This window comes from Mercenaria mercenaria, chromosome 2 (genome assembly GCF_021730395.1).
Source record: "Mercenaria mercenaria strain notata chromosome 2, MADL_Memer_1, whole genome shotgun sequence".
Taxonomy (NCBI): Eukaryota; Metazoa; Mollusca; class Bivalvia; order Venerida; family Veneridae; genus Mercenaria; species Mercenaria mercenaria.
In genome coordinates this window covers 9,490,030-9,515,784 of record NC_069362.1, presented here as the reverse complement: position 1 = coordinate 9,515,784, position 25,755 = coordinate 9,490,030, and the positions used below count along the sequence as shown (strand labels likewise).

The 25,755-nt window shown below is 34.8% G+C and overlaps 2 protein-coding genes across 2 annotated transcripts; both read right to left on the bottom strand.

The window, feature by feature from the left end:
• Positions 1 to 366: 366 nt before the first annotated feature.
• LOC128548874 (uncharacterized) lies at positions 367 to 8,346 on the bottom strand. The gene is made up of 3 exons (XM_053524393.1): positions 8,211 to 8,346; positions 2,669 to 2,806; positions 367 to 2,180 (listed from the first exon to the last, which is right to left on the bottom strand). Exons 1-3 carry the CDS (start codon positions 8,344 to 8,346, stop codon positions 367 to 369), a joined length of 2,088 nt encoding a protein of 695 aa, XP_053380368.1.
• A 202-nt stretch (positions 8,347 to 8,548) lies between these two features.
• LOC123561954 (ribonuclease H-like) lies at positions 8,549 to 9,247 on the bottom strand. The gene has a single exon (XM_045354614.2). The coding sequence runs from the start codon at positions 9,245 to 9,247 to the stop codon at positions 8,549 to 8,551; it is 699 nt and encodes a 232-aa protein (XP_045210549.2).
• Between the last annotated feature and the right edge of the window lie 16,508 nt (positions 9,248 to 25,755).

The following is a 25,755-nucleotide window of genomic DNA, read 5'->3' as shown; positions in this document are numbered from 1 at the left end:
ATCCCACTCAAGGCCCAGGCTACGCTGCATAGGTAAGTTTTTCTCAAAGTTCAAACTTCTCAAATCTTTAGCAAGAGCATCAACTGGAAAGCATTTCATTACCTCTACATCATTAGATGCTACCTTATGTAGACGCAATGAACTTTGCCTAAGAGCTACCTGAGACCTTTTCATTAAGTCTACTGCTTCTTCTGGATAAGACCGAGACATTAGACCGTCATCTACATAAAAGTCATTGTAAACAAAGTCTTTAACATCTTCCTCACTGTTCTCTACTGATTTGCGAAGACCATATGTGGCAATAGCAGGAGAGGGGCTGTTACCAAAAACGTGCCTACACATGCGATATTCTATCAAAGGTTTCTCCTAATCGTTGTCTTGATACCAAAGGAACCGCAAAAAGTTCCGGTGTTCCTTATTAACCTCAAAACAATAAAACATTTGTTCGATGTCTGCAGCAACTGCTACAAGTTCTTTCCTGAACCTCATCAAAACGCCTAATAAGTTGTTAGTAAGGTCTGGACCTGTTAACAACACTGAATTCAAAGATACTCCCTGATATGCAGCTGACGAGTCAAAAACACCTCTGATCTTACCAGGCTTTTTTGAATTATAAACACCAAATATTGGTAAGTACCAACATTCCTCCCCATCTAGTAAATCTGGTGCAACTTCAGCATGACCATTTAACAGTATTTTGCCCATGAACTCTGTCATATGTTCCTTCTTTTCATGATTCTTCTGCAAGCTAGTATGAAAAAACTTAGCACGTCTAAGAGCTTCATATTTGTTATTGGGTAACCTCTGCCTAGGGGACCTGAAAGGGAGTGGAGCAGTCCACTTACCACTAGTGGTTTTTTTATTAAAACCATTATCCATGATACTCAAACATTCTCTATCCTCTACAGAAAAGGAAGACTTATCATCATTCGGCTCTTGAACAAATACAGGGTCATACAAGCTACAAACTCTTTCATCCAAAACAAATCTATTACTACATGGCTGAAACAATGACGGGCGACCATTGTTCAAAATCTGAGTTTTGTTGACATTTACTTGATCCCGAGCATGGACTTTACCAATACATACCTCACCAATCACTACCCATCCTAGTCCTAGCTTCTGAGCAAAAGGAGCTCCAGGGGGACCTAAGACTTGATCATTTACATGATGTGCTTCTACAAGATCTATCAGTAGCAAAATTTCAGCTTTATCATCAATGTCTGGTATGCAGCCAGCAATGGGGGATAAATGTGGATGGCAATTTGCATCATGAGGAGAATAGATCTCTTCACGATTGTTTGGGATGTCTGAACATTCAATGAGTGTGGGCAAGTCGTAACTAACAGAACCATCTACGGACTGAATGACACAATTAGATGCTCGGCGACCATGTGTAACATGTGTGCCAGCGCAAGAATTTAGTGTGTACTCAAACTCTTGACTATCTATATCAAAAAGTGTAAACAACTCTGGTTTAACAAGTGACCTGTTACTTTGTTCGTCTAACATTGCATAACATTTGACAACATTTGATGGGTTTTCAGAACTAAAAACATTAACTAGTACAGATTTAGCACAAGATTTTCCATGTCCGTTGCCACAAATCTGTGTACATTTGTTATGAACAGTATCATTTGTTCCTTCTCGCTCCCCGCCATTCTGTTGTGGAGGACTTGAACTTGCCACATGCATAGCACCAGTGTGATTTGAACTACAACGATCACTACATTTTACTAAAATACGACACTCTTTTGCTTGATGCCTATTTGAATCACAACACTTGAAACAAATTCTATTATTTTTCAGAAATTGCTTTCTTTCACTAATACTTTTTGATTTGAATGCTCGACATTTATTTAGACTGTGGTTTCTCCTATGTAATGGGCAGAATTCCTCCATAGACTTGCGGTCTGTGACATCAGTTTTCCTAGCATTAACCGGTTTTCTAAAATCAGATGTACCATTAGCGGTAATTTTTTGACGATCACAAGAAGGGAGACTTTGATCATTTTTGATCTTTGCTTGATCGTGTATGAAGGTGGCAAACAATGAGAACGGGGGAAAATGAACGTTGTGTGTTTCCTTGTAACTGTTTGCTTTTGAAGCCCATCTCTCTTGAATGTTCAAGGGTAGTTTTGCTAGAATGGGAGATATTCCTACTGCTGAATCAAAGTAAGCTAAGGTGTTTCAAATTCAACATGTTCTTTGAAGGCTCTTATTTCTGCCACTATATCTGATAGTTCATACCACTTAGTTTTATCACTATTTGACAGCTTTGGAAATTTCTCAAGTTTTTTCATTATAATTTTATGGACAATCTCAGGCGACCCATATCTTTCGTCCAATCGTTCCCAAATTTTTTGAAGACCTAGTCTGGGATCTTTCCTGTATGCGGATTTCAGACTTAGTGCGTGTTTCTTGGAATCTGGACCAAGCCATTTTATAAGTAAGTCAATCTCTTCTGGGGGATTTACTGACAACTCTGAAGTAACTTGCTTAAAGCTGCTTTTCCATGACTGATATGTTTCTGCAGAATCATTGAAACTAGTTACTTTTGAAAATACAAGTTTTTTTTTCAGAATATAATTCGTAAAAGTTTCTGAAACAGGAAATTTCTGCTCAGACGATGTTTCAGGAGCTACATTTTGTATTTGATTAAGGAAACCTGTAACTTTATCTTCTGTGTTAGTATTTGGTAGTGTTTGTAAATTCAGGTCTTTTACACTTACATCAACCATGCTTTCATTATCTCTATGCGACATTCTTTCCAAAGCGTCCACTTCAGCTTGGGCAGCCGCTGCTGCTTTTTTAAAGACAACACATTTAAGTCACTTTCTAATTCATTTAATTTTCTGACATTGTCTGCTGTAGCTATTTTTGTTTGATGTTCCAGTTGAGCTTTCTGTTTAAGTAACGTTGCTTTTACCTCAGCATATTGTGCGTTTGTTTTAGCAACTTGAGCCTCTGCGTACTTAGCAGTTAATATTTCAATAGTCTTAGAAGACTTACTTGAAACATGGGATCCTTTCACCGAAGACTTTTTTGCTGAAACTTGTGAACTTTTCACAGACGATTTATCGGACGACACATGTGATCCTTTCATTAACTGTTCTAGGATTTTTTGTTTAGTTTTTTTGCACAATGTCTGCAAAACCAGAAATTTCTTTGTCAATTTCAACTAATTTTGCCTTGAAATGTTCATTCAGACGAAGGCTTTTCTCTGTATTAGATGCAATTAAGAAGTCACTATACACTTTAGCAAGAGATAAATATTCTTCATAACTGGCTTTTATATTTTCATCAAGATTGTTAAGAGATGTGACACTGACATCTGTACTGACATCTTTTTTCAATAATAATGAAATTTCACCATATCTGGCCGACAATCTTTTTTCAAAGTTTACGGCTTTTTCATCGAAAGCTGCCATCCCCTTAAATGTTGGCTTTCTTATTCTTTTATGTGTAATTGACATTTTGATTACCAGAATTAACGAATAAATAAGCAGTCGGTCCGCTGAGACGAAGGCATGACCGTGTCGTATACACCCACTGTGCGTTGACTTTGTCCGTTGCCCGTGTCTGTCCGATTTACTGCCGAATGGTACTTTTACTATGCTGCTTGGGATTTACAGCTAGCTAACCAATGACCACAACACTTTCTATTGTTCCAAAATTTATTGGGTTAAATGTATGCGTGTGTCGAGTGTGGTAAAAGTCTGCAAATACAAGAATAGAAATCTATCAAAATATGAACATTTCCTGTTATAGCATTTAACAATACGAAATCTAAATTAATTCTAGTTATTTAATAATTATATTTATGAAAGTATACAAGTGGCAATGAAGGTTATTAACAGTATTTCTTCTAAAGACCATTTATGAAAATGTACGTAACAAATAGGGTACGAATACATTCCGACTTGAACAATCCAATTTTCGCAACAATAACCATATATACTATAAAAAGCAATTAGCTATTTTGAAACAATATAGGTTTGATTCAAAAGAACCAAACTTACACCATGAGGGGGCATAAATGGACCACTAAATTATGTTTTTTTCTGAATTTTGGAAGAAACCACCTCGTGTTTGAACAGCTGTTTCAGATAAGATAAACTATACGCAAGATGAAAAATTACCAACAAGAAAAAACTACCAAAAAGAACAATGCCTAAAAGCGCTGGGGGTCAGCACATTTGTTCTCGTATTTTTCTCGTTGTTTTTTAAAAATAGCACGTCACAGGCAACAGAAGTATTTATATTTCTTTAATCCCGGAAAAAATATGATATTGCAAATTTGACAAATAAATAAAAGTAATTTGTACACCAATCAGAAGCTTTATATTGTTTTTTTTTCACGGGACTGATGAATTGAAATAACAAACTTTTTTTGCTTTAGTATTTAAGACATGGATTTTGCCCATGAATTGTTGAATTTGTTTACTGCTTGAGTAAAAAATAATGATAACTACTGGTAATCGCTGTTAGAATTTTATATTTAATATGCATCAAACCAGAAAAACAACGAAAAAAATACGAAAACAATTTTTTGAATTCACCTCCCGTTCTTAAAGATAAAATATAGTCTTCTAGCTCTTTGTAAATACTGTTCTCAGTAAGATCAATAGTCCGACTTGCGCAGCTTTACCTAGAGTCAATACAGTGTTTGCACAGGCCTGGAAAAGTGCTTGAAAACCAGCTGCATCTTGAAAAGTACTTAAAGGGCAGCCTTGAAAAGTGCTGAAAAAATGCTTAAATTTGGAAAAAAAGCCTTGATAATAACAGATTCATTCGGCATTGTTGTCACAACATTTTGCAATCAAAATTACAGATCAGACCAAAATATCGGAAAAAAGACGAACAAATGACATACCTATCTTTGACAGGGCTTACCAGCGTGTACTAAGTAAATGATGGTATGGTACGGTACAAGAACGGGTTTTAGTACTCTGAACGCAATTATCACATGACATTTTGTCGCTGAATCGAAGGTCATTTCCGGGTTAATGTCGCGGTGTTTATTGTAGAAAATTGACAGAATCTGTCATGAGTAAAAGAAATAATTGCGACAAATGCGATTTTGTAGTCCTTGAAAATGGAGAAAAATCCTTGAAAAGTACTTCAATTTTGTTTTGAAAGTTCTGTATGAACCCTGCAATAGGGACAAATAGAAGTTCACCACATTTTACAATATAACCATAAATATAACAAGTTGAGAATCTTTGAGAAAACAGACAAATATATATGTCGAAAAATCAGATTTCACCATCCTTGCAGGGGCAAGAATTACTTAAAGGTATTTCCTAGCAATTTGTGTCCTTTAATATACTCTTATATTTGCAAAGAAGTAAAAATGACACCAATTCAAAAGATATGGCTGTTTAATATGTGAAAACATCAATATTAACTGAGTGATAATCAATATTTGAATGCACACATGTATGGGACATACTGTGCACATACTTAGCACATATTATTTAATTGTAGAGGAATAGAATTTATATTTCTGGATTAATTTCAAGATTCTCATTTTTGCCCCCTTTAAAGAAGGTGGGATATATTGTTTAGCAGGTGTCAGTCAGTCAGACGGTCTGTCCCTAGATTAATCCATTTCCGGATGTTAACTCGAGAATGCTTGGACCTAGGATCATAAAAGTTGATAGCGAGGTTGGTCATGACCAGCAAATGAATCTTATTGTTTTTAAGGTCAAGGTCACAGTGACCTTGATGGGTTACACCGTTTCTGGACGATAACTTGAACAACACTTGTGCCTAAGGATCACGAAGTTGATAGGGAGGCTGGTCATGACCAGCATATGACCCTATTGATTTTGAGGTCAGAATGTCAAGGGTTAAGGTCTTAGTGACCTGGAACAATTCAACCTTTTCCGGATGATAACTTGAGACCACTTGGGCCTAGGATCACGAAACTTTAAAGGGTTGTTGATCATGACCAGCAGATGTCTCCTATTGATTTTGAGGTCAAAAGTCAAGGTCACAGTGATCCGGAACAGTTAAACCATTTCTGGATGGTAACCTGAGAACGATTGGGCCTAAGATCAAGAAACTTAACAGGAAGGTTGATCATGATCAGCAGATGACCCCTAATGATTTTGAGGTCAGTAGGTCAAAGGTCAAGGCCACGTTTACCAAGAACAGTAGAACGGTGCTCAGTCACCAAATAATTTCTGTTCTTGTGCAAGAACTGAATGCATCAAGGGGGGCATTTCGTGTTCTATGAGCTGTTGTTTTAATATAGAATGGTTGAAAGAATATAGGTATAACCATACATTTTCGCTTTGTCATTATAATGTTAATAAATTAATTCTAATTACAGATAAATGTGCCAAAATATTGTATTTTCCAGTTCTACAACATGTGATTTAGTTTTCCTCTCCATAGTTTAATGTAAGAATGCTTCTAACATCATGTAGGAAGAGTTCTGGGTTCAAGTCCCAGTGGAGAGTATTTTACTATAAAAACAGTTGTAGACTGGACAAAAACATACCTGCTCAGCAAAAAAGTTACAACAGATGGAATGTAAAATTTATAGTCTTATCCAGAGATAACTAAAGGCTGTCACTTAAATAGATTTCCTGAAACAAAACAAATTAAAGACTTCAATATACCTATTTGACTGCAACCATGGTGATGTGTAGATGGAGTTAAGACTTTATTCACATACTTTATTGTACAATAGCTTTTACATATTTTCACTTAAACATCTACTGTTTAGAAACTGCAAGTCGGAATCACACCAAACTTTGTTTGTTTGTAGAATCCTTATGTTAGTACTGATTAGATATATCAAATGTCACCAAAAAATACAATGTACTATTTTCATTTAATTGGAAATACACAGTGTCTTTATACAGTGATATTGTAGTGCACTGCAATTTTTTTGTTTAATTACCAGAAAAAAATAGCAGATCTTAAGATTATTCTCAGACATCGTCCATAATAACAGAACCTGTTCTGTTATTTTTTCTTGTTCATACTGATCTGAATATTTCCGCGGAGAGTCACTAACAAACCAAGTAATTTAATAATATAAACCCTTTGATGATATTGTAATGAAAAGATTGATTAAGTTAATAATCCATCGACCCCTGAAAATCAAGTGAAGAAATAGAAGAAATAGTAATAGACAACCCAATAGTGGTCTTATAAAGAAACGAAGGTCTTTTGAAATTGATATATTTATTTTTTAATTTAAGTGTCCCGCGAAACTTTTGACAGCGCTAAATGTATCCGTTTCTTGCACATATGTTTAGCAGATATTTACAGCAAGAATGTATTATGTTTGGGCTGCTGCTTTATTTGAATGTGCTTTTATTTCTGTTGGGGTATTGTCTTTATTTCTTTACATATAATATAATTAGCAAAACATATTAGTTCATTTGCTTGACATAAATAGAAACGTTATGTTTGAAAAACATTCAGACTTAAACACAAAATCAAATGTAAACTGAATTTCAAAATAGTTAAAGTATTTTATTATGAAGCATGAGATTATATAAAATTCTCTTTGTTTTTGGCAGTGATTAGTTTCATTGGGTTGCCTCTATAACATTAGTTAATGTGACACAAGTCTTCATTAAAGTTGTAGCCTTGTCTTCTTTAACAGAATCGAAGCTGTTCGTTAAAGAGGAATCATCATCAAACATATGTGTTGTTCAATGCAAGTTTGATAATGGCAAACCATTGATGAAAACAAGTTAAAGCATAGCAAAAGTTCCTTCTAGGGCACATCTATATAAATATAAAATGATCATCTTGTAAAATTTTGGTTGCGATATCTGTTTTATACTGCCAAAAAAATTCAAGTAAGTATTTACGCTAGTTATTTAACATACATTGTTAAATCCAACAACAAATTAAATCTGTAACCACTTTCAGTAGAGTGAATACGGCAATAAGACGTCAATCCATTACGATTCGATGCGTGAATTTGTTGTGCATAATTAGAGGGTCGCAATGGGTTTGTTTTCATATATTAACCATGCATTTGAAGGTAATGATAATATTTAGTTGTTTACATTTAAATTTGCTGATATATGTCTATCTGGTCGACTGAATGTATGTTATGTTCTTCAAGAATGGAGGAAATAACATCCTCGGGTTTAGTAATACGTAATCCACGGAACGCGATCAGTCTGAGAGTCGCCTCAATTAGGAAAGAATAGTCTCTTCTTCTTGGCGTTCACCGCCTACACTGTCACCCCTGATCCAGCAATGAAGGATGATGTCTTCTTCAGGTCTTCCTTCTTGCCGTACACTTTGGTTTTCATTGGGGTGCTGTTTGGCCACACACTTTTTCTTTGGTTTTCCAGACGTGGGCATCTCTGCAGAATGTGCTCAGCCGTTTGCTGTTCCAGACCACAGGGGCAAATCGGAGAGGGAGACAATTTAATCTTTGTGCACATGTGGGCATTTAACCTGTTATGGCCTGTGCGGAGCCTAAAGATGATGACTTGTTCCCATCTTTCTAGTAGGTGGTAGTCATCCTTGCATGGCCTTGGCTTTGTAAGTGCTTTGATCATTGTCACCTTCTCCTCGTGAGTAATGGCATTTTGTGGCTGGTTATCTCAGCTCCAAGCTTGACTAATCTGTCTGCATTCTCATTTCCAGGTACACCACAGTGTGCAGGTATCCATTGTAAGGACACAGCTCTTGTTTTGCATAGACTGAACAGTACCCTGGAGATGGATGTTTGTTTGGAATTTTCCAGTGCTTGGAGTACTGACAGAGCATCCGTGAAGATAATCACGTTGGGGCAGCTCTCTGGAGACTCCTCAATGAGTTTAATAGCTTGTTTGATGGCCTCAACCTCTGCTCTATAGTTGGTACAGTGCCTCCCGGTTGGGATACTATTTGTCTCTGATCTTCCCGAGGTATACAGTATGAAGATGCCAGCTCCTCCGCCTTTTATTGCAGCTGAGGCTGAGCCGTCTGTGAACACATGTGTCCATGTCTCTGACGGATATGTGTCTTGGATCATGGCCTGTGTAAAGGATAGCTTGATCATTTCATCTGAAGTACCTGGGGAAAGACCAGGAACATTGGTACGTATAGTCAGGTTGGATTGGTCATGTTTCCATGGCTCTGGTAGATCTTGAACAGTGAAGGGAGTAGTGGGTTGTCCAAGATGCTTTGCAAAGGTTTTGTTGAGCTTCTTGGCTTCATGTGCAAAGCTGCCTCTTTTTAAACGGTTTTTGGTAAGCCCTTCTAATTTGGCTTTCATGGGATGATCTGGAAGGTATTGGTATTGCTAGTTTGTACCAGAGTTTTGGACTCTCTTCTCTTGGCAAGTGGAGGGATGGCGGTAGCGTCTTCCATGGCCTTAATGGGTGTTGATTTCAGTGCTCCCGTAATGATCCTAAGAGCCTGATTTTGCACCTTGTCTAACCTCTGCTGATTTGTCTTGGCTGCTGTTATCCAAGCTGAGGAGCCATACTCTAGGATGGGTCTGATGGTCCCAAGGTATACTGTCTTGAGTATGTTTTCGTGTGCTGCCCAGTTTGTACCAGCAAGTTTCCGTAGAATGGGAAGCTTTTTTCGTGCCTTGCTTTCTGCGTTGGTTAGATGTGCCTTCCATGTAAGGCGCCTGTCGAACGTTACTCCCAGATATGTTGTCTCCTCCACTTCTGCAAGTGGGGTGTCACAAATCTTAATATAGCCAGCATCTGTCTGCTCTGGTGACAGTGAAAACAGGGTTGTGCAGGACTTCTCAGTGTTGACCTGAACACACCATGCTTCTGCCCAGGATGAAAGCCTGTCTGTGGCTTCTTGCATCCTGTAGTTAGCAGTTGTTGCATATTCCTCTGAACACCAAAGCACCAAATCATCCGCGTAGAGAGCAGCTTTGACTCCTCTTGTACGTTCAGCCACCAGATCATTGATGAAGAGAAGAGAGTAGGAGAGAGTATTCCTCCTTGGGGAACTCCATTTCTCTGCAGAAACTTATGACTAGAGGTTCCATCAAGGTTCACTCTAGCCCTTCGGTTGAAGAGGTTATTTCTAAGGTCACGGAGTTTAATTGGCCAGCTTGTAATGACAACAGCTTTCGGTATCAGTAGCTCAGTCAAGGGTGACTTACCGAATTATAATATTCCTTCATAAGAGAAGGAACAATAATAAACAGTGAAGGATCAAGATCAAGTCCCCGTGGAACACCACGAACTACTAGTTACTTTCAGAATGATCAGGTGCCATATTATGTGACTTTAACAAACATTGGAGTTTTTGTACTTGGTACTTGTAAATCATTAACTATATCAACAATACCGTGGCATTACTGGTATCATTTTCTCTCAAACCGCATTATACCAGCACACTGCGATAATTACCATAAAATAAAGCCTATAATAGGAGAAGCAGTACTGCATGAACCAAACAACCGAGTCGTAAATCTCAAGTATAAAAGATTAATGGTTTGGAATAAGACGCAAGAGATATCAGCTTACAAGTTTTCAGTCGGAATTATTATATTAAAATTCTATAAAATCTCAGCAAGAGAGCTTTGAGGGAGATAATTTACGTGCATGTAGTCACACGAAATAATTAGATGACTTCTTTCATTACCAACAATGCGACTGTATGCAACATTCAAATGAGTCGCCTCTCTACAAAAAGGCAACACGATAACACAAGGTGGTATATTTGTTAACAGTGAATAAACGAGTTAACCTCAGATGCAATGAATTCGAATTTCAGTGGCACTACAAATATCAATTTTGTCTGGGAACAAATGTAAATAGAATTACTTGTGTGAAATACTGGAACAACGTTTTCTATCTGAAAATGCATTTTAAAGAGGACAAAAGTTGATTTCTTGACAATATACACAAAGGTTCACGCTATAGTTTTATGCCTTTAAGTATGAACAACATGTCAATCTAAATATTATTCAATACTTAAATGTTTTCCTGAATAGATACGAAAAAGTAACTTTTTAGTTTCTTCACTTAAATTTCACTTTTCCTAGAACATTTTAACCTGTGTCGAAAGTAAAGAAAGTAAAGTAAAGTAAATCATGAAGAATCAGCTGTTCGACAAGCACAACAGAATCACGTGATCTGTCATAAACGCAATTCAGTTGAACTAAACAAAACTGTTGAAGATAATATTATATCAACATAAATCATATTTTTCATATCTTTTTAAATATATTTTTAATTAGGTGGTGGTTACTATGTAATATTTATGTATTAATTAATTTTTAAATTTGTCCCAGCAATTTTCTCTACACAGGTATCCGCTCGTGTCTGGAATGATGTCCCGTGGGAGCACCTGGATCTTCCTCCATCAAAACCTGGAGAGTCAACTCTGTCAGTGTGTCATTGTAACACAACGAAGCAAATACAGAAACTGAAAATGTTCAGTTATATTTTACGTGCATGAATTTGAGCCTGTAATGGATATTGTATATACATAATTTATGATAACATAACATGCTGGCGAACTTGTTATTATATTTAATTTATTGATTTAATAAAATAATGTCTTACATGCTTGATTGATCAACTAATGGTTATAATTCTGTGTTATGTCACATAGCATGAATTTGATAGGTTGACATATGCAAGTCTTTGCGCGAGCAACCAATAATATATATAAATTCTGTCAAAAATACAGCTTGCATTTCACAAGAAAATAGGAACAGGCTGAAAAAAAAAATCCCGAATTGTACCTTCCAAAAATCCCGTATTGTACCTTCCGTATTGTATGTTGCCGGACTACTTTCATTAATATGCATGAACTGACACAGTTATATAAATAACGCACTCAAAAACATCACTCATTGCATTTTAACATCAACAAACATTTAAGATTTCGTTCGATTATAATTAAACAAACAAACAGGTGGAGGTATATTATAAAAGGGTCATTACAACAGTAGCTAGATCTGGGATTTTGTATACGGCTGTCATGGAGTTTGCAAGGACGGATCACACTCGGCGCATGCGCGCCTCGTGAGATCCGATCTGGCAAAATCCACCCGAGCCGAATCGAGCTACTGTTATAATAACCCTAATATGAACTTAGGTGCTACCTAGAAGGCAGAGCTCCCTTGAAAAATCACCAGTGCCCCTTGAAAATTAAAGGAGTGCTGCTGGAATTATCTGAAATTATGGATCCATTTTAAGAAGTTTATGTTCTTTAATTAAGAAATAATTTATAGCAAAACAGTGCTTTATCACTATTTATACACGACGGGCGGTTATACGTCGGGCGTCATAATTTCACGAGGGCGCAGTATAACCGCCCGAGTGTATAAAAAGTGATAAAACACTGTTTTGCTATAAATTATTTCGATTCTAATATGTTCTTTATTGTAAAATTTATATCAAATATGATGGAACTGTTTCTTCGCGCAAGCATGGCGCCAATAGTAGGTATTTGTTAAAACACGCCAGGACCGGAAACGGTAATACTTCTTGCGGCAGAATTCAGTTCGAGCGAAAATTATTGCGAATTATTCAGCAAAGCGAATAACTAATTCAGTATGTGTATAAATGAACCAAAACATCTGTGCAATGTGACATTTCGTTTAAAACATGTTATTAAGTAAAATAGTTCATGAAATTTGAAAGCGCTATTTCTTGATGTGTACATGGCGCTAACTATCACGTTGACTGACTCAACAAACATCGTTGTGTGATAAAGCATTGTAGCATTATTGCGAATTAAGAAAAATATTATCTCAGCCAGGATTTTGTCGTTGAATAAATATGTGTTCGGATTCAGGACTGCGAAAATTATATCACAAGGGCGCAGCCGTAATAATTGTGACGTCAGAACAGTGATTTGTTGTATAATAATTCACTGTTATCACGAGGGCGCAGCCGTAATAATTGTGACGTCAGAACAGTGATTTGTTGTATAATAATTCACTGTTTTGTGCCTTCTTTGTTTAATAGGAAAATGAATCGGATCGTGTTAGAATATCTATTAAAATTTTAAGAATTGATGATAATTCATGATTTCTGAATGAATGTCTTAGAATACATTAAGATTAAATCTTGACATGCGAAAACTCTACAAATATGCTATATACGAACTAAATAATGTTATGGTTCTTTTAAGAAGGAAGAATGTGTCCAACTTTAAGGCACAAATACTGCTAAGACAGACGTTTGGTATGGAATGAAAATCATTACATTTACAAAGCTTGTTTAAAACCCAAAAGACTAGCCATCTTTAAAAGTTAGTGATGAGAATTTTACCCAGGGATAATCACTGTTTGTCGAAATTCTCGAAAATTCCTGTTTTATTTACTGAACTGCTAAGTTAACAGTCTATGAAATTTTTATGGTTAATCTTTTAGCACTACTGGTATAGAACAGGAATGGTAGTAGGAGCCTTTTTGATGTTTATTGATAATTCATAGCCAATAGTTTTTTTCCCTAGTAATAAAATCTGGTCAGTGATTTTTAAGCTTGCGGATGAAATATGTGTTAACGGGGAGAAGAGCATAATGTGCTTTTCACAGTTCAATGCCTGTATATTTTGTTCCCAAAACCTTTTTAAAAAATAAGTTTTATCTACAGACAGTACATTGGAACCTGACATCACTAACAAAACACTTGTTAAATTTCACATGAATGGCTTTATTTTTTTACAGTGCTTTCAAACTGAAATAAAAAAGAAATTAAAAAAAAATGGCTTCCGGTGAGGATCGAACTCCCGACCTTTGGTTTTCAACGCGAACTCGGTAACCACTGCACCAATGTGGAAGTATGACGTCATCATCACAAATATAAGTATACATAATAAATTTCAGTTATGACAGCGTGACGAAAATCGTTTCCCATTGAAAATATTGTATTTTATCCTATTTTTCTTCGTAGAAAATGTATTTAGCAATAAATTCCTATTATCAGACGCGCATTTACATTTTTATTCAATGTTCAAAGCAGTAAGCGAAACGCTTTTGTCAACCGTAAACAGCAAGCGTCTACTGACGTCTTACTGACAAGCGTCTACTGACGTCTTACTGATTAATTACTATGAGCATTGTGTACTGGAAGAAACCCGAACAACACCGATTCCAAGAAGGTACCACGAATTTTCAACTCGATAGTAATTCTATACATAGAGGATATTTGTTTGTTTGCAGTGAGATATCGAAATATATCATCACCGATAAGGGAGACAATTCTGATATTTTCACGAAGGCGGAGCCTGAGTGAAAATATCAGAATTGTCTATCTTATCGGTGATGATATATTTCGATATCTCACGGCAAACAAACAAATTTTCTTTTTATTTTATGCTAGCTTGTGAAGATCAACGACTTTTCTGTTTATTACGTGCATAAATCTTCATATAAATCCAATATTTTATGACGAAATTCGGATTTATTTAAGCTACCGTGTTACATATGATACATCCGCTAAATTACCATGGACACTTAGGCACATTATATCGAATATTGGTGATTAGGATCATTAAATCAACACGACGCCATTTTGTTTTTAAAAACAAAAGGCGACAAACAAAAACTGCATTTAAATATTTTGTGTAAAAATACACAGTCCGCGGCTAACAGAGACATTGACAAATGCCGGTAGTTAAGTAGAAGCATAATTAAATCTTTTCGGGTCAGTCCGTCAGTTCGTTGAATAACCGGAAGCGTGTTTTGTTTACCAAAACACACGCTGAAGGTCAGATTAAAAAAACAACACGAAAAATCTAAACAACTGTGGAATATGCGTATGTCCTTGGAAAATCAAGCTGCAGAAGTAAATATCATCATGGATTCAATAGAAATAGCTAGGAAATATTGATCTAGGAGCTGCATAGCGTAAAAAAATGGATGGAAGTTGGAACACAACTGGCTGGGCTTGGAGTGGGAAAGTAAATGCTTGCATATTACGTAAGGTTGAGTTGATGTCTTGTGATAATTAACTAAGACAACAACCAACTAAATGTGCTGTCGCCAGTAAAATCTACCACACGATAGTGAACCAATGGAAAAAAGTAGAGGAAACACATATATCTGTAGCTACATGAAATTATGGCAAGGCCTAGCAACCAAGCTGACAAAGGTAACATTATTTCTTTTGCAAATTAATTATATAGCTAGCCTGTTCTATATAGGATTGTCTAGAAGTTCATGACTCATGTATGGCTTGAGTATTAGTAAAATCCAGTAATTTTAAAGGCAGCGAAGGGAGGTAATTAACGAATATATATTTCAAGGGAGATAATTTATCTGGAAAAAAAGAAGTTCGGCACTGTGAGTGCTATCGATTTATATCTCTGCTATTTTCCAGTATTTCACCAATAAGCATAAAATAAACAGTTTTATTCATTTTCTTTTTCACATTTTAACCGTAATGCGACGCTAAGCGGCGCCGGTAGCTCTGCTATTATATATAAACAAGCAAAACAGTCCCTTAATATTTAGGAGGAACACTTTTTATCAGTTGTTTTCTTCCGTACAATATCATATAAAAATAACAAATATCTGACTGCCAGTTTTAGGTTCTCAGATTCAACTAAATCATTTCTATAACAAGTGAATGCGCTTAACTCGGTTTTCATATGAAATCGTTGTCTGATGCGTACTTGTACGGAAAGTTTTGCGGACTTGTTTTTTCGATCTCTGAAATAAGTATAGTTACAGTTGTCACATGTAGTAAAACATGGGACAAGCTATGCTTCCCAGGAGAAAACACATTGACGAGCTTGTGATTTAGCTGAGAAAACTCATTAAACAGAATGTAATAATGTCATCTCAAATTAGGATACGAGTTTTCCTTTTGAATTTAGTTACGGAGGCATGTTAAAACATGTTGAAAGTAAAAACAAACAGGTTTTAGATTTTGTTTAGATTTTAAATTTATTTTCAGCGATGGTAGTAGTCTTATTCACAAAGTTACGACCGTTATCATCATAATTAGAATACACGGTAATGACCAATTTAATCGTTTCAGATCAACGCACGCTGGAGTAACGATACATTTGACATTTAATTTAAAGACTTTGCTAATTTTAAATTCTCCAAACTTGAATACATCGCCTGTGGAATGAACTCTTTGAACAACAATAGATTTATTAAAACATCAATCTATGGAAAAACACCGTGAACTTCGTTATTGCCTATGTTTTCAAATGGGTTCGATCCCTGGCCACGTCCTACCAAAGACGTTAACAATGGTACTAGTAGTTTCCTCGCTTGGCCCTCAGTATTAAGAGGATAGTACTAGGACTGGTCAGCCCGATGTCAGTATAATGTGACTGAGTAGGGTATCATGGCAGGTGTTTACGGCGTGATATTCCAGTGAGGCGGCACTATAAAGTTGGGCATTGTGCTCACTGCTGCAAGTAGACACCGTCTACTGAAAAATTGTTGAAAAAGACGTTAAACCCGAACACACATATACGTTTTCAAAATAAAAAAGAATGTTCTAAAGTTGCGGTCAAAGAAAAAGTAAACTAATAATTCCGTGCGACTATTTATACATGCACAAAAGGTAATCTTACACTTCGTGAGATTTAATATCATTCCGAAACCATAATTAACACCAAAAGGGTGTAATCAGATATGTTTTATGTCTCTGTCTTTAATTATTGCCATTTTCAACTCAGTTGTATGATTTGAAGTTCGTTACCGCCCTTGCCCTTGAAAGTTGTGGTTATTATCACGGCGTGTGGGTATAATAAGACATGTGGAAAATACCAATATGGCCACCGCCTTGTTTTGATATCATTAGGCCTAGTATTAAAAATAACTCAGCACCTACTTAAGCGGCTATTTAAGCAGGAATGATATTAAACACCTTTTAATTTTACACAGTTTTCGAAGTATGATCTAAGACTTTCTGTTATGTATAAAACTATTAAATGAGATATGAGACTTCAACACACCATATATTTCAGGTGTGTAGACTAACCTTTGAAAAAAGTCAATGACAGAGATTCAGTAGGAATAGCCATGTTCTCGTACTTTGATATTATGTGGTCGGCAGAAATCAAAGGACCTTTAAGCATTCATGGTAAACAATTACGCATTGATGACCTGTGAAATGAAATATTAAGGTTTAGGTCATGGCCCTTCCTTTGCTGTACTGCTGAGATATTGGCTGATTCAAGCGAGTATTGCAGTTGCAAGTTATGAGGAGGAAAAACGGATTTGTTCATGACAAAATTGTAATAAAGACTGCAAAATTGTTATAGAGTCCCCACCACACACACAATTGAAAAGGAAGAATTAGCATATTAAAATCACGATTACGATAAATAAATCCCATTTTTTCTACTGAACATGTAGGTAAATTGTTCAGGTTAGAAACATAACAGGGAATCGCACATGCTGAGGATATAAATGACTGGACTGGTTTGCACTTCCTAGAAAGGATAAAAGTTTCTCTTTTATAGGTGCATCATACAATTGGAAACAAACTGCATTAGAAGTGCACGAGTTTTTTTAATTAATCCAAATAATTTCTTTTAATTACATGGGCAAATATATCTTGTAAGAGTTCTCTGTGTACATGACTTTCTTAAGACAAAATTGGTCATAAGCAAACATACAAATCACTTTTGCTTGTTACCATGCTTTATTGCGTTGAAATAGCAATTGCTTGACGGTATATTTGGTTCATATAAACAAAGATTTCCCTAACCGCAAAAGCAAATTATATCAGACAATGTTTGAAAACGAATTAAAATGCAAAAGGAAAGACTCCGTAAGTAAATATAACCCTGTCTACCTAGGACATCTTTTAATTATGATAAATTTGAATACACCTCAACTAATAACTCAACCCCTACTATATTAAAGTCTCATCTTTGTGCACAGTACAATAAACAATAAAACCATTTACATATCATATAGTCACCCCTTCATAGGAATTATAAGAGACTATATAAATCACATCAGTCTACAAATGTTATATGTAATATTTAGCCCATTAATCACCATATGTAAATTTTGGTTTTGCATTGGCTATGATATCATATAGTTATACAAACCTGCTAAAATTTATGACTATTCCTAAGATTGAGTTTCATTTAAAATCTTTTAAGCATGTTGTACAAAGTAAGAATATTTTGGTTCTTATTAAGCTGGTAACAAATTTATAATTTCCAATTTTCGTGAGTCATTAAAATTATTTTAATAAAATATGAAATTAAACTACTATATATTTCAACTAGAAAGTCATTTCAGCTTGCAACCAAAAACTCATATTATTTAAGAATTTCTTCTAAACTTAAAATTCCTTCTTAAAATTTCTAAAAACAAAGTTCAACAGTGAACACCGAATTTGTCAAAATTTATCTCCTGAACAATTTTAAGCGTCTAAGTAATGGAAGCTAAGATATTTGGAAGCAGGCTTTGGCAGAAAATTTTACAATATCAGAATTTAGATGAAGCGAAGACAACATATCAAAAGAGTTACAAACATTTCTTATTCCCATATAAAAATCCTCACTGATTTCATTGTATACCGGACAGTGCAACAAGACATGGATCTCTTCCTCAACACGCAAATTACAATTAAAGTATGTTCTACTATTACCATCTGGATTTTCAAACCGACCAGTTTCAAGACGGATTGGTGCCACACCCCACCTAAATTTTGGCAAAGCACTTCTATGATGAAATGGTAAATTGAATTGCAAATACTTTTCAACACCAGGTTCCTCATTAAAGAGTCTATATGTTCTAAGTTTGTTATCACCAAGACTATTTGATACATTCCTATTTAATAACATTTTCCGTTTATCATGCTTATCAAATTCAAATAAAATTCTACCATGCCAGCAACATTCTTTGCACTTACACCTTTGTCTTGCAGTGCTTTGTTTTAGAAATGTGATATTTTCATTAATTTGAAATGGTTAAATATTTTACAGCTAAAAGGAAATGTTTATCTAAAAAAATTAGCAAAGTCATTAAATTAAATGTCAACTAAATTAACTCTAGCATGCGTTTCCCTGAAACGATTAAATATTGGTAATTACAATGTCTTCGAATAATGATGCTAATGATCTAGAACATTACCATTGCTGAAAAGTTAGAATCAAATTCTAAACCTGTTTGTTGTTTACATACAATATGTTTTTAACATGCTTTGCAGTTTAATCCCAAAGGGAAATTCGTATCTTAAATTGAGATGACATTATTTCAGTCTGTATAATGAGTTTTCTCAGCCAAATCACAAGCTCGTCCATATGTTGTCTCCCGGGAAACATAGCTTCTCTCATGTTTTACTATATGTGACAGTTGTCACTAAACCCATTTCACAAAACCAATATATCAGATCGAAAGAAAGAGCCCGAAAAATGTCTGTATCATTGTGTAACAGACAACGATTTCAGATGAAAGGTGACTTAACAGCAAAGTCCATATTTTGAAAAAAAATCACAGCACTAAATCATAGAATGAAAGGGTTGTTTCGCATGGAAATTGAACAACATATAAAACGCGGAAATTACTCTTCAACATGATTGTCATTTTACTGATATATGCATTGAATTCCAGAAAAGGTCTGCGCAAAGAAGCCACAAGTTTGGACAGTTAAGCGCCTTTAAAAACTCACCATTTTCAAAGTACTGTTACATAACATCCTTCTGAAAATTTGAAATAATGCCCCAGTGCTGAAATTTCTTCATTTTGCATATAACAATAGCACAGCTTTGTGTAATGTACAAAAGATTTACTATAATTTTGGCACTGTTTTAACTGACTTTTTTCACTTATAGGTTGTTGCGTTTGTATTGAGAATATGAACGAGTTCAGGAGCGAAGATATTTCATGACTTTAGGCGAAAGAACGAGTGCATATGCCTTGATGCACAGATAATAAGCTTTTTAACATTAGGAACCAAATCCTATTAATAATACATATTAATCAAATGATATAAATTTCTTAAGTATTTGTAAATATTATCATTAAATTGACGTTAATGAACTAAAGCGACGGCACACTTTAAAGTGACGTTACAAATGACTTCATGCACTTTGTTTGAAAGTTGGACGTGAATATAGAAAAATCAAAAACCTGACATCCCGTGCCCAATAGAAAGTACGTGGAGATTTAATATATATATATATATATTAAAATCATTAATCTTTTTTTTTTTCAGTGAATTATTGAACTGTTAGTGTTAAATATATTTGGAAAGTTCGCAGTGAAAAATATCAAATATACATTATGGTAACAAATATATTAGATATACTGTACAGAACTATTGTAAAAACATGAAATAAAAACAGTTTGTTTGTTAAACGTGTAAAATGAAACATCTTTCATTCGTGGACACCTAATTTTACATTTTTACTCGTGGTTAGGTCACTCGTGGAAATGTTGCATCTTCTATTCAATTGGTGAAAGATCTTAAACTGAAACACAGTTTTACTGACACTTCATTTATTTTTTTCAAAGCGATGTACGTATATTCTCATACATAGTTATTCTTCATCCCTCTGTTCTAAAACGTTAATTTCATCTGACGGAAATTGAAAAAAAATCTTTCTTTCTTATTTCATCTGGACTTTCATCCGGCAGAGAAAGTGATTACTTCAGTCACAGCATTTTCTTTCAAAAAATGTGTCGCCTAATTGAGATGGTATAATAACATTGTATATAATGAGTTTTACATCTAATGCCAGTGTCTAGTCTATAGTCTTTCTAGGACTATACATGTTAAGATAAAGTTGAATGCATGAATCGACCGAAAGCTAATAAAACAAACACTTGATCCAAATTGCATCACTGTTCCATCTATTTGGTCTTAATGTGTTTTGTTGAGTTTACAACTGATGTTCAGCTATTCAACTGCAATCATTTAATTCATATCTGTTACCGGTTGTGTAATGTTTTTCGGTATGTTACATACATATCCAACTATCAGACAATTCAATTACTCAGTACGACAAATCTTAAAGCTTTACAACTGGTTTGTTTGTTTGTTTGATTTTGGTGTAACGCCGTTTTTCAACAGTATTTCAGTTATGTAACGACGGGCAGTTAAGCTAACCAGTATGCCTGCACACTGTAAGAGTACAAAAAGTTCTGCACAAGCAACTGCCAACTTTACCACATGAAGCAGAGGCGGAGAACGAATGATTTCAGACACAATGTATTTTATCAAATCGTCACGAAGAGCATACGTCCCGCCCGGGGATCGAACTTACGACCCCGCGATTTATAGATATGCGCTCTCCCTATTGAGCTAAGTGGGCGGGCTCTTACAACTGTTTTGAACGTCCGTAGTTATAAAACTGATACTGATGTTACTGCATTGTTACATGTTATGAGAGAGCGCGTTGAAAACTAATCAAATGAAGGGAGATGGCCGGTTTGAAGAATTAATATGATCTATTAAGACAATAAGCACACGATAAGTTAATTAGTGCAGTACAACTAATTTTCTTGTCAATGTAAGCAATTTAAAACTTTTTAGTAACTGCATTTTTTCTTAACCACAGACAGACGGAATTCACTTTGATTTCAATTTTATTCTGATTTGATGATACGGCAATGACCAGTTAAACTGTTTTCGTTCACCTATCTGCAAGAACAAAATTTCCTATGTTTGACGAAAGGTGTTAGCTGACTTTACGAGATTTCTCCAGAACATTTTCACTCTTATATGATGTTAACTAATGTGCCATGAACTAACTCTTGTACTGCCCCATCAAATTATTTTTCTTTAAACAGTAACAGCACTGCAACATGCTTTCAAATGTTGCAGATGATAGAAGTGTAATATATAGAGGATAATTGTTGGTTTCGGTGTAATATCACGTTATAATTTCACCGAGTGGGCGCCAAAAGTGATATTTTCACGAGTGGCGCAGCCACGAGTGAAAATAACAACTTTTGGTGTTCACGAGTGAAATTACCGTGATATTACATCGATACCAACAATTTTTCTGTTTATTTTATGTCTAAAACTCTACTTTTGTTGTGTTTATTTCAATAAAATGTCGAAATCTGCGGGAAATTTTATCAGGAAGCATCGCAAAGATGACGTCATTTTAACGACGTCATCGTCATATTGTTTCCGGCTTTCAGTACGCTCGGTAAACTTTTTGACGTTAATCCGGGTAACAGATTTGATAATTTTCACTGAGTGGCCAGTGAGTTTATCAGGATATAATTCACCGTTATATTTCGATAAACCACCGAAAAACATAAAATAAAAAAGTTCAAACTTTGTATGTGTGTGTTCCGTATCGTTTATTTTTTCCACATGTGCAGTAAAACTGGAGAACTGTTTCTTAATTTGATCTTATTAATATCCTTGTTACCTACATGCAAGGATATTAAAAAGAGATTTACCGTAATCTTTAATGATTCAGTATCCTAAATTTCTCTTAATAAAAGTTGTAAATCGAAATTTAAAACCATATAAATTTCTTACGCAAACAATTTTCATTTTCTATTACAGTGTCAGTATCCAAAAAGATTGGCGGCTAAAGTTATACATACTGTATATAAAAAGGAAAAGAATTAATATCGAGAGCTTTATATTAGAAAAAAAATCCTTTAGGATATTAACAAATAATTCACATGTAAATAAACTTTCAAAACACAGTAAAATGTTCGAACGTTTATTCGCGTTTCATTGAAAAGTCAAGATGTTTTTCTTTTGAAATTATTTTTATAATGTAATTACCTTTGTTGTTCTTAATCAGTATGAAATGTAGAATATATTTTGAAGAACTTCAGTTGACGACAAAATATGTATTTCACAATGCGATGTAGTACAGGAATATCTTGTTTTCCCGCAAGACGGACAGTGTGTTATGCATCGCTAAACATATCAATAAGCAAACCCAACTGAACCGGATAACCCTCTCTGTTTTATACGGTAAAAACACTTGCCGCCATGTTATAAAGTACAAGAATCCGTCCATTGCTTAGAGAAGGTAGCGTGCCTGCAATATTGTCCGTATCTGCACCTTGGATCTTCCTTAACCATTAAAACCTGGAAAGTTGCTATATGACATAAACTGTGTTTGCACGCTCAATAAAGTACTTAAGTACTTGATATTTACGTAAAATTTAATTTCTTACATTCGTTTAAAAGCTAGAAATACATTCTGCATGCCCACGGGCAGAATGTCGAACCCGCCAGCATCTTTGGCCTCTAAGTGTGACCTTGACCTTAGACCTAGGGACATAGTTCTTGCGCATAACACTCCGTCTCATAATGGTAAACATTCATACCAAGTTACATCAAAATCCCACCATGCATGAAGAAGAAATGCTCCGGACAAACTTCAATTTGACGTTTGACCTCAAACTGAGACCTTGACCTTTTAGACAGGAACATGGGGTTTGCTCAAGACACTCATTGAGGTAAACATTCATGCCAAATATCAACAAGATTGGTCCAAGCGGGCTCGACAAAGAAAAGATTTCAAAAAGGTCTTGTGAATAATCAATATAATAAACTAAGTATTTTTATAGTATAAAGCAGATACCATGTAGGAAATTTAAAGCTATTTGCTAAGTATATCAATCAAGTCACGATTTTTGATATGACTGTTTAAATTGAATAGAATTATTTCTAATTAAAATTTAATGCACATTCAGTGTTACTTTCCTGCAAAATACAGGTAGTATAATGTGAGAAGAATTATGTTACCGTAGAGACAAACAAAGACACGTTTGTTTAATAACTGCAAAACTCATCATAAAAATGTTTTGCATTTGAAATAGCTATTACATGTGTCAAAGACAGCTTATTTGATAGAAATCCCTTAATCATTTTTATAGAATGTAGATTGCTAGTCTAAGAGTTAAAATATAAATTGTTAAGGACGGATTAGTTTAGGAAGGGGATCGAATTCTTTGTAATTTTGATTTCAGTCACACAGACATAATTCAGATCATATTTCAACTGGTGAGGATGAGACAGCGGAAGAGAAGCTGATTGTAATGAAATGATGTTAATATGAATTTAATAAGACGCCTTTTCTATGACGATCCATTGAATAGATTCAAAGTATTAATATAAACCCGATGCCGACAGATTAAAAAACGTAATAGAGTCTTTCTGAAAACACATGTTTATTAACAATGCTATTGCTCATTTTTTGGTAAAAACATGCATGTAGAATAAAATGAACTGTCTGTAAAATGTGCTCAGCGTTTTCATTCTTACTTACATTTGGGGCGGGTCATTGAAATTCAACCACCTTGGCAAAAAAAGGCTGTTTACAGATAAAGTCTGTGTCCGGTTATTACTGATCTGTGAAAAATGTTCATGGCAGTATAATGATGTATCAGGCAGGTTGTATTTATTGTAATAATGTATTGATTTATGCAGTATTCAGATGACTCGTTTTCTCTTTAAACGTAAACCATTCTAAATACTGCAGTAACGATAAATACATTCGAATAAACAGCCATTAAATAGGCTTATCCAAGAGACTAGGGGTTAAAAAGCCTGGTGATCTGATTTTTTTTCCTTTCGCAGTTTTAGGTTAGAAATATTTGTGAAGTCATGAACAAACGATTTCAATACCGAACGATATATGATTTTAGATATAAACGTACTTGAATGTGTGAGTACATTGTAAAAAGACAGAAACGTATAAACAGTTTCAAAGCAGTGTTAGTACGAAAACCTTTTTTAAGGAATCTTAGTAAATAAATGTCTAAGGAAGAAATTCAAATCTAAGGTCCGTTTTTCAAAAAGGAATACTTTTTGATTAACTGACCTTAGTGGCGTTACTTAAAAATGGTTGAAAACCATCACTGGACCCAACATATCAAATTAGGATAAAACCTCTTTGAAACAGGCTGCGCGAATTTGTTATTATTCGTGCATCGTAGAAAAATGTAAATGGAACATATAAGTAGTGAAATGCTCAGATGGTTTTAGAACATACCGGTACTCTATATTTTCAGCAAGGACGCGCTTTCCTTTCATACCTTCATCCTTGAATGTCATCCTATGATCACAATTTCAGATTATATACAATCATTGATAGATAACATTAATGACTTTATCTAAAAATGATAAAATAAATCTTCAGTAACGTCTTGATGATTCTTCTTTTTTGCATTAATCCTCATTTTTTATTTTATGGAACATTTTCTTGAACGAATCTAGTAGAGAGAAGTATAATTAAATTAATTACTGAAATGGGTTACCTATGTTTTACAGGCAATATACATTAATTTGTAATTGACTTTGATAAAGATAACCTCTAATACTGACATAATGCCGCAATAACTCTGGGTTATATTATTGATTTGAGAAGATGATAGCTTCCATGTCTTTTCAAAAAACGATCATCATATATACATGTACACTGAATCTCTTAAACGCTTATCCGACGATAGTTAAATAAAAAAACGTAAGAGCTTTTTTATGTACGAAAAGAATCTGATAGTTTGACATGCGTTAATCTTCGTTGGAACAACATAATAAAATACAAAACAAAATGAAATCCATACCCACTTAAAGTCATCATTAAGAGGGTCATGATGTTAACAGATGATATTCATTATGTTATATTCAGTAGTATACTTTCTGCACCTTTTACCGAGTAAAATAATAATATTTTCAGTTCAAAAGGGGGATGTTTTTGTCAAAATAGAAAAATGAGTTATAGAACTTTTCATTATATGTTTACTTACATTATAATCCAAGGCTCATGATAAGTTTCAATCCATTACATGCGCAGGTTAACAAATATTGAAGGACGTTGCAATTTCGGGACATTTTCCACGTGCATCCTGTTCCGAGGTTTCAATGTAATACTTTGATGTGT